Here is an 11,138-nt window from a genome sequence, read left to right on the forward strand (position 1 = left end):
TTCAAAGCGTAAAAGGAAATAACAATTCAGCCTCAAATAGAAAAGGCAAGGTAAAAACTTCAACAAAAAAAATTGTCTACAATACAATAAATAATAATAATCCAGTAGCGCTACAATCATAAATGTAAATAAAAAATTTTTTTTACCAAAAGTGGTCAAACTTCTACGTCTGATGATGCCCACCTCAGAGATTAGGATCGCACGTTTGAGGCACAAGGCTAATACTTTTTGAAGTTATACTTCTTTAGGCGCGTTATGAAAAATTGATGAGAGTGAAATTTTACTATGCGCGCGCACTGTGACACAAAATTAACAGAATGAAGTTGCCCCGGAAGATGCTACGGCATTGGACATAAATTAAAAACAACATTCGAATAATAATAGAATTAATGTTACACTAAGAGAATAATAATAAATAATTATTTATTTAATTTTTCAAATGTAAAGTGAACTTTATTGACTATAATGACTCCTTTTCCAGTCTTTGATTATTTAATTGTAATTAATTATTTGCATGCAATCAAAAACTATTTTTAATAATGCCAAAGAAGTATAACTTCTTACGCGCGTACATAAGTACACGCACCCTTTTTTTTTTCACGGGGATATGTACAACCCTCCCGAGGCGTGACTGCCTTCAGCCTTGTGATGGTATGTTATGTGGGACTCTGCATACCCACTAAAACCCCACGGCATCGGCAATCGCCAGAGGCACGGTAAAGGCCGATTTACATTATCTTAGTGTTTAGGAGAGTGCTTTAGTACAACTTGAAAGGCAAGTTCTTTATTACTATTCATGTTTCAACTAAAGTACTATCCTAAACACTAAGATAATGTAAATCGGCCTTAACATCGTAGCCTTTTCCGCATCACGACGCACTAGGTCTAGGCTATGCTTATGTATGCATACAATTCTTGGTACTTACGTTAATACGCCACCGCGCCAAAAATTTAATGGTAAGAAAATAAAGATAGTTTTGAATCCATCTTGAATTCTTTATCGGTTCATTTTCCTTCAAAATCGTAATAAATACAAATAAAACCTATTATTATTTATTGTTTGGTTAGGTTAATAATTAATATTTTATTTAAATAACTGTTTCCGGTGCGTGAAAATGGTTAGGGGTTATTAAAAATCACTTGGAGGAGTTCCGAAGACTATATAATCAGTATCATCAAATTCGGGCGACGGAATTCTAAATCGTCACCAGAATTATGCCGCGGTCGCGTTAATACGTAATTACCCAATTTTTCTACAACTGAGCGTTTTTTAATGCAGTTTTTGCCGCGCACATCATTTATGTGGAACCAGCTGAAACCACAACCAACCGAAGCAATTCGACTTAGGGTCCTTCAAGAAAAGAGTGTACCAATTCTTAAAAGGCCGGCAACGCACTCGCGAGCCCTATGGCATTGAGTGTCCATGGGCGGCGGTATCACTTAATATCAGATGAGCCTCCTGCCCGTTTGTCTCTCCTGCACATTTACGCTGCTTTTTATTGTTGTCTTTCTCTGACATTATGTAATGTTATAAGCGGCTTGAGACAAAATCACTGCGACAGGTGAGTCCATCTAATTTTGTCTCAAACCATAGACGTTAGTAAAACCATAGACTTTGTTGACTAGTCTATGACGACATTAAACCAGTCTAAATTCAATTATTTCCCTTATTTAATAACTTAAATCTATTGTAAAATCCGATTTTAATAAATAAACCTATTATATTATATTCTGACTTATACACAAAGTTCTTTGATGACAAATAAAAAGAGTATGTATATATATGCATCTCTGAATGCTTTAGAATATATAAAAAATCCAGCCCAGTAGACAGACTAGTTTAATATAAAATAATTTATCTACTAATGTCATGTATTAAATAATAATACCTTTGGCGAGAATAAATACATTTCTCATGACTCGTCGTAGAGATCTTAAAAGATTCGATACTGTCACCTTGAATAGGAATCCTACACCCTCATAAACCAGTCAAAGTATCATCTGTCCCTATTCAACATAACGTAAACATAATTTGACGGAAAGGGACGAAAGACTGCAAGTAGACAATATGATAATTTCGTCAAGTTCCTAAAGCTTTTCTATAGTCTAAATACGTTTTTTTTAATACTAAAATAATCTACTTGGTTTCACATTATTTGACGCATTGCCCGTTCTTGACAAAATTGGCTTCAAAATAAAAGTAAATTGTCAAAGATTAAACATTTTTATAGTCTGTGGGGACCGAAGGAATTGAGGTCTCTACTACTAAATTATTCATCATTATAACATCTTTTGTGAATAAATGAAAAGTTACATTACTTCGCAGGTTTTTCCACACAGATTTTACATCTTATGATTTATAGAGAGCGATATTTTATTAAATAATTTTGGAACGCGCTTGTTTACGAATTTTTACGATACTTTTCGTATGTTTTCGTGTATATCGTCAACTATATTATGTCATAACATAATATAGTTATCATAACACATTTAGATGAAATACAGTCTTATGCGTAATTTTAAATAACTTTTTACTAAACACCGGGCCTATGACTCCAGTTTGTCAAAATCCGATACGCTTTTGACGTTCGGGAGAGTCCGGTAAGTCTCGTTTCTGAACATCTTTGGTCTATTGATAGTTGACACAAACGCCATCTAGTTTGCAACTCTGAACTTTATTGCTTTACTGTTATTCAGTATCTCTACGGTTAATCCTTTATTTATTATCAAGTCAGCCCGGCAAAGTAGTTTTTAGATAGTTTATCGAAAACTTAAGAAAAACCTTGTATAAGAAGATTTGAAATAACGCCATATGTTGTCAACTTTAAGAGATTGTAATAGAAAAAAATCTGAAATCTATCGTGGGCGCCCCTCTTTTGTGGGGGCTCTAGCCCCGGTTGCCCTCCCCTAAATCTGACCGAATTAAACATTAAACTCGTATATTGAGGTATTGTATAGGGGAAAAAATACGACTGTATTTCATATAAATGTTAAATCTTATAAAACTAGTACAAAATACGACCCAGCTAGTATAAACACTAATCCCACCACAAAATCGATTCTATTCACTTGACATAAAGTCCATAATACCTTACACATATAACAACAAATAAAATTTGTCCCTATATCATCTGAGTCCGTGTAAACTCTTGAGAAATAGGTACAAAAACCGATGCTATTTCGCCTTGCCATTCTTGAAGCTGTTTTGGGGCGTCACAGAACTATCGGAAATACTATTTTGGGACGACTTATTGTCTATATACCATCCACACATCCGTTTGACGGCGTTTTCCCAACGGGAAATCGTGACGTCGTACGATTTTTTGACGTGCGCACGTGGTGTAAATACAGTACCTATTTTACGGAGGGATTTAAGCTCCTCTTTCGATTTGAATATACCTGAAAGATAAATAAGAAAAAAAATATAAACATTTAACTTTTTTAAAGTTATTGCATAGATTTTATCGCGGGCTTTGAGCGCGGCGACTGAATCAAGAAATTCCGTAACAAAAAAAAACCTAACAAATAGTAACTTAAAATCAAAATGTCATAATATACATTTAGTACCTATATAAAAACACATTTATATACTCTTTAAAATAACAAATGAATACATGAGCGATCGAATGAATTAACAAATTAACAAATGAACGAATGAATACATAAATGAACGATCGAATGAATTAACAAATGAACGAATGAATAAATAAATGAACGATCGAATGAATTAACAAATGAATGAATGAATAAATAAATGAACGAATTAACGAACAAACAAATGAATGAATAATTAAATAAATGAATGAATGAAAGAATGAATAAATTCTTACCTAAAGTGAGTCCAACTAAATGAGCACATCCAAGCGAAGACATTTCAACTTCAACCGGTCTTTCCACTTTGAGCCCTGTGAGGTCCGCTACCAATTGGGCCACGAAATCATTGTTAGACACGCCACCGTCCATACTAAAATATGTTCATTTGTCTTTACTAACACATACAGCCCATAGTGAATGAATGATACAAAATTTATTTACGAAATATTCTTCGAAATTGACAAGTTTATTAATTGAATAATAAACATATAAATTTCTTTTAAAAACTAAATAAGTCAAATAAACAATTATTATAGATTAAATATATATAACATTTTGATGTATATCTCGTCATAGTCGTAGAATAGTGACGGATCTGACAAATAGTAAACTTTACAGGGCAGCCATTTCAAAATAATATAATCACGTTAGTTTTTGTCATAACTAATTTAATTCATATTATGTTATTATGAAAATTGGCATACAAGTAAACAAAAGGGTTTGTTTTGAAATAAAAATAATAACATTAAATTACACAGTTTTCTAGAAAAATCACATGTTTCTATCAAATACGTCACTTTACCGACTGATTAATTTGAAATTTAAAATACATGGATTTTTTTTTAATGTAGCCGTAATATTTAGTCAATGTAGTATCCAAATATGATAAAAACTTGATTTTGTTTTTTTTTCAAATCCGACATTGTTCTACGATCATGACGATCTGTAACAAAACACCTCCGAAACGGATTGTTTTCATAAAATTTTTAGGTAAGGTAACCATTATTTATTAATGACGCGATTTTTATCTTATCTTAAGTTGGCATTAAAGTACACCCTTCTAATACTCGGGATAGGAGGCCTCGAGACAACAAAGAAGTGACCAAATTATTTTCCAAATAAAATAGACTTTTTTTCTCAGTTAAGTTTTTCAATCAATAATTTATTGTGAAACCAATTATTTTAGTATTTAGCAAACATAAAAATATGTATATCATAAAAAAGTTGTTTATTTTTCTAGTCGGAATTTTAAATATTTTATCTAGATTATCTACATTTTTTTTCAAAGCCTCTATAATTGTTAAACCTAAATCCGGCCCCGCTAATACTAACCCCAATTTTTTAATATTTACTAATATTACCGTAATGATCTTTAGATAACAAAAGATTGCCGCGTCAGCTAAAAATCGATAAATTTTTCAGATGTATAGAACAAAATAAATACCGTATAGTATTGAACGTATAGTTCGTTTCCTTTCGTACACAATCGTACAACTGCGCCGTACGGAAGGCTATCGCCTCCAAAACCGCTCGTACTAGATGCGCCTTGGTTGTCGAAGGCTTCATTCCTATAAAGCCTGAAGCCGCCGTACAATCGTTGTATGGGGGCTGTAAATAAATAAATTTTAATTATATCCATAAATTACAAAATTAAGTATTATTATATAATACTAACGCGATATATACGCGCAAAAACTACGAAATAAATCAATACGAAAATGATTTAAATTTATCGAATGAATTTCTACCCTTTATAATTTATTTATTCGTAAGTTTATTCTGCTAATGAAAAATTTAAAAATTAAATAATATCTTATTTTGTCTTAGTCAAAGATAGACATATATAAAAAAAAGGGTGAGTGTACTTATGTACGCGCGTAAGAATTTACACTTCTTTGGCTCTTTTAAAAATAGTTTTTGATTGCATGCAAATAATTAATTACAATTAAATAATCAAAGACTGGAAAAGGAGTCATAATAGTCAATAAAGTTTATTTATTATTATTCTCTTACATTAAGTGTAATATAAATTATATTATTATTCGAATGTTGTTTTTAAATTATGTCCAACGCCGTAGCATCTTCCGTGCGCAACTTCATTCTGTTAATTTTGTGTCACGGTGCGCGCGCATCGTAAAATTTCACTCTCATCAATTTTTCATAACGCGCCTAAAGAAGTATAACTTCAAAAATTTCTAGACTGTTTGTTCTGTACTAAGCTTCTGAATTGTTCTTACCCCTAGTCCACTAAAAGCCGGTATGAAGAACACACCATCCGAATCCGGGACAGACATCGCTATGTCAGCTGTATCTTCTGGTTTTTCGAATAGGCCTGGAAATGGGACAATTAATATTAAAATAACTTATGAATAGGTAAAAAAGTAAGAACTAAAATCCAATTTATGAGGTATCAAAAAACTATCGAAATCTCGAATTTAGTTTCCGATGTATTTGTGGACATACATGCATATGTAAGCGCAAATATTAAATTGCGAACACATACATACAGGTCAAATTGATAACCTTTCTTCTGAGTTGGGTTATACATTTTGTAAAAAATGTCAGCTGTCAAATTTGACATTCTTGCTAACTCAAAAACTTACCCAAATTATGGGCCCATTTAATAATACTAGCGGTATCATTATTGGCCCCTTCCGCCGAGAAGACCAATTCCTGCCCCAATCTCCACCCCACTACAGGATAAAGCCCCGACACGCTGGCGTGGGGCGAAGAACCGGTGTTTATGTTGAAGAATGTCCCAGTCCCCATCGTTAGCTTCACGTCTCCAACGTCGAAGCAACATGAGCCCCACATGGAAGCTGTTTGGTCAGCTATCTGGAGGAAATTATTGAGTCAGGAAACTTAGGTTTTTATTAAACCATCTCAAAATTATGGTTACGTCTTTTCTGTCACATTATGTATGATGACGTCACGTATACGTAACTTTTTTGACCAATTACAATCCTTTGTCATATTTTATAAACGGGTATATAATGCCCTGCATGGATATGTAATACCCTAGGTGGGTATATAATACCCATGTTCGTTCGTGTTGTGGAAACATAAATTAGACATAGTTGCTAATATTATAGTTAAATTTTAAAATCACATGATTAACCATTATTCAAGTAACTAAATTTAAACATGTAGTACTTGCGTAAGCCATAGATAATAGTTTTGTTAGTATGTTCCATAATTTATTCAATAATTCACATAAGGTCACTCACACAACTCTTGATGGGTATAGCATGCCCCCATATCTCCTTCGCTGTACAGGTAAAGTGGTTGCCTGCAGTGTCCACAATTGTGGGCAACATGTCAAATGATATTCCAAATATGGACATGGCCCACCCGGCCCACTGCATAGTGAACGGGTCGAAGAAACCCGTCGCTGACGCTGAAGATACATCAGTCATGTGTATTTTCTTATCTGGAATTAAAGCGATAAGGATTAATCAAATGAAATTCCTAAGCGATAAGGAGTGCCAGCGTTTGTTGTTTCCAGTGTTCGCCAACTAGCGCACTCACCGCACGAAAACTTTAATTTAACTTAATAGAGTAGTTCACTGTATAGTGTATATGTAACCGTAAAATTGTAAACACCGTTAGATTGTAATCTATCTCGCGAGATTATAAACTGTCGAAAGATTGTGAACCTCAACGAACTGCTTACAATTTAACGTATTATTATTCGGTAGTTAAATGAAATTGTTGGGAAGTAAAATTAATCTGTAATTGACCAAAGAAGTTTGAATGATAACTAAGTTAGTGTAGTACAATCTACCGAATAATAATACGTTAAATTGAAGGCAGTTCGTTGAGGTTCACAATCTTTCGACAGTTTATAATCTCGCGAGATAGATTACAATCTAACGGTGTTTACAATTTTACGTAAACATATACATATTTATTTGAATTGGACACAAACGAAAAGTTTAATTTGAAAAATTCAAATTAATTTTTTTTTCAATTGACTGAAACATTTTTTAGTTCAATAAAAATATCTACTATAATAAAAATAGGGGTTAATATTAGCGGAGTGAAAATTAAGGGTTGTAGGTTTTTATGCTGTATCATAAAAAAAATTAAAAGTCAGGTAAATTTGGCCTTCATTTAAATTATACATACTTAACTATAAAATTCTCGTTAAATGGTATACTGAAAAAGTTCAAGAAAAACTGCCAAGTTTTGTATAATTTAAACATTGCAGGTAATTATATGGCACAAAAACATGTTTTTCCAGTTGTTTCAGAATTTACCACCATGATATAACTTATACAAATACTTAAATCTATTTTATTAATTATTAGGTTCTATATAGAAATTTTATCTTAAATAATAATATTACCTGTCATTTTATATAAAAGCCATGTATCTAATGTGCCAAACATTGCATCATTTTTCTCAATTGCAATTTTCAATTCGGGTACATTCAGTAGAGCCCAATAGAGTCGCAGAGTAGTCTAAAAATAAATTTTATTGAAAAACATAGAGCATTATTTAACATTGTTACAATTACAACAAGCCTAATACAAACTGTTTAGTTTCAATGCTAGGCGTTCAAGTATTACGTCACGCAATTTCTGGAGATTATTGGACCCCCACCCCCGTGTATCGCGCCGTAACGTTTTTCTGTACCTAAGTACAGTACTGTAACCAAGTATAGTAAAACGTTTCGTGACCACCTAGTGACTCTTTATACCTAAAAGTTACCATTATGTGGTGTAAAGTACTGGAAAGTCGAAAATAATATTAGCAATAATATTAATTAATCCGTAATTCAATCCCCGCCCCACATCGTAACGTTTTACAAAACGACCCCTCCCCCAAAATTTGTAACGTAATACTTGAACGCTCCCTTTCAGAATAACTTCTAAGTTTCTGAACTAAAAAATATTTGATGTTGCTTTAATTTTGCTACAATAGAAAAACCTCACCTGATTATTTGAAAATTTAAAAACACTTCCAGCCTTAAATCTTTTACTTCTTGATACCATATATAATACATAAGCACCAACCTTTATAAACTGAAAAAATAACAACATAAGTCATAAGAGATTTCAAAGCATTATACAAATGCATTATAAAACTGTCCTATTAGCGACGACTCATTGGTCTAGTGGTTAGTACCCCTGACTGTGAATCCATGGGTCCCGGGTTTGATCCCCGGCTGAGACGACCATCAATGTGTTGAGCATTTGGTGTTGTGCTTAGGTCTTTGGTGTTTAAATATGTATTTATATGCCTATCTATCTATAATATGTATGTACGAGTATATCCGTTGCCTAGTGCCCATAACACAAGCTTCACCAGCTTAGCATGGGACTAGGTCAATTGGTGTGAATTGTCTTTAAAAAAAACGAGTTGGTACTAGAAAATTTGGGAAAAGGACTTTGTACAGATCTTGGCAGTCCATGACAGTGAAGCGAGTTGGGATGTGACAAAATATAAATAATAATTAAATACATTCTGGATCAGTAAAACTAAATTTACAATAAGTCCATTCATTCATCTTTAAAAAGTTTTATCTTAAGATGAAAAGAAAGATTATTGATAAGCAAGAAGGCTGCTCGTAGCACATAACTTATTTTTTGAAATACAACAAAAAATAAAAATTAAATACAGGAAACTCTTTGGCGATAGACTTTATGAAATTAACCCTGTAATGATGATCATTATAACTTTTTGTGTACTATGTCTGTCATTATGGAATAGTTTTGACCTTCGCATTTAAATTATTAGTATTGAAGATTACATAAATGTTTTTCTTTCACTAGATAATTAGAAAATTATGGTAATAAAAAGTCAACATTGTAACATCTATCGTGAAGTATTCATGTGAGGACAATTAAATTTATGGCCTGATTATATATACACTTAAGAATGTTTTATACACACACCTTCCACAAATATGAATTATTCCAATATTTAACTAGTTTATCGGCTCTTAAATCCTTCCATGTGATGAATCTATGAAATGGTCTTCCTGTTACTCTAGACCATGTTGTAAAAGTACTCCGCTGTGTTGAAATTCCCATCGCAGTTATTTGTCTAGGATTTAACTTGGCACCTGAATTTGCGAAATTGAATTTTAAATTAAAAATGGCATGTATCATAAATATTATACTTTTTAAGAAAAACAATAAGAGTAAGACATACTTTTTAAAGCCTTATTAATGACGTCAACAACAGAGTTCCATAATTCATCAGGATCAATCTCTACATAGCCTGGTTCTGGATAATGCAGTATTACCTGAAAATATTATCATCTGTCACATATTGCAGACTATCATTTAAGAGCTCCAAATAAGTAGAGTTTATAAAACCACCAATGAATGTAATGCATTAAATACAATATTGTAATATTTATAAATTAGGATGGGTGCTCAATGGCGACATGCATTTTGTTTGTATAAATAAAATAACTAATCTATATATATATAAAAATGTTGTTGGTTTGTGTTAGCTTCAAAAACTCAAAAAGTTCTACACCAATGCAACTGAAATTTTATCATAAATATATTTAGCACCAAGGATTGTTTATATCTATTTTTTTTGATTATATATTTTTAATTTTTTCTCCACAAGTATTGCAAAATTAAACTTATATGAAATGTTTTATTTGTTTTGTTTCTCATTTCTCAACCATTCATTCCCAATGTGCCACAGCGAAGCATAGCAGGGAACAGCTAGTAAATAATGAAATAACTACCTCATAGAAAAAAAATATTATTTTAATGACAAGATATAAAGTTATTTAAACATTAGACTTAAATAACTTTAGCAGCATCACTATAAGTGCACTGAGATTTCATGAAACCTAAGCTGTGTTATAAGCATTATAATTTGATTTAAGTATGTGTTTCATATAAATTTATTTTATTTAAAAAAATACATACATGATCAACTGCCTTAGCTATAGTTTCTGTACGAGAATTATAAATAAATGCTCGTATGGTTGTAGTTCCAATATCCAATGAGAGAATATATTTATCTTCCATTATTTCCGAAAATTGCAAGATCAGAAATTTACAGAATACACAAAAACATTGGTATTTTATTTTATTTCACTGCGCAATGTTTATATTTAACAGCATTAAAATACTAATTCTATTTTCACATGGAAAAGCTGTACACAACAGTAAAAATATTAATTTTACTATAACTGTTGTATTATTTCTATTATAATTATTAAATTGAACTATTATTTGTTTTTGGCACTGGATACTGGATAGTGGACAACGGACACTGAACTTTACTTGCATAAGTTACACAGAATATGAAAATATCTAATATTTTCTAATCGGTGATTATTCGAGTTTTTGCTGTCAGCGACCAGTCGTACGTACTACGTCCACGTCCGCGTCGTTACGATTATTGCTAGTGTGCTAAAAGAAGAAATTCGCAATCTCTTCCAAGCAAACAAAGAATGAAGATAAAAAAAACGTAATTCAACTTAAATTATGTAACAAATACACAAACAAAGAAAAAATAACAATTAAATACTAATGTACTCAGTCTCAAGTTCTTTAGTTAGTTAGCTG

At 32.0% G+C, this 11,138-nt stretch overlaps 1 protein-coding gene across 1 annotated transcript; it reads right to left on the bottom strand.

Annotated features, from left to right (window-relative positions):
* Positions 1-2,782: 2,782 nt before the first annotated feature.
* Positions 2,783-10,953, bottom strand: LOC125058572 (putative glycerol kinase 5). Its single transcript, XM_047662684.1, has 11 exons — positions 10,494-10,953; positions 9,754-9,847; positions 9,495-9,664; positions 8,532-8,621; positions 7,943-8,057; positions 6,822-7,024; positions 6,198-6,429; positions 5,832-5,926; positions 5,039-5,202; positions 3,831-3,964; positions 2,783-3,399 (listed from the first exon to the last, which is right to left on the bottom strand). Exons 1-11 carry the CDS (start codon positions 10,593-10,595, stop codon positions 3,176-3,178), a joined length of 1,623 nt encoding a protein of 540 aa, XP_047518640.1. The 5' UTR covers positions 10,596-10,953; the 3' UTR covers positions 2,783-3,175.
* Positions 10,954-11,138: the final 185 nt, after the last annotated feature.

The sequence above is a fragment of the Pieris napi genome, chromosome 2, assembly GCF_905475465.1.
Source record: "Pieris napi chromosome 2, ilPieNapi1.2, whole genome shotgun sequence".
NCBI classification, from domain to species: domain Eukaryota; kingdom Metazoa; phylum Arthropoda; class Insecta; order Lepidoptera; family Pieridae; genus Pieris; species Pieris napi.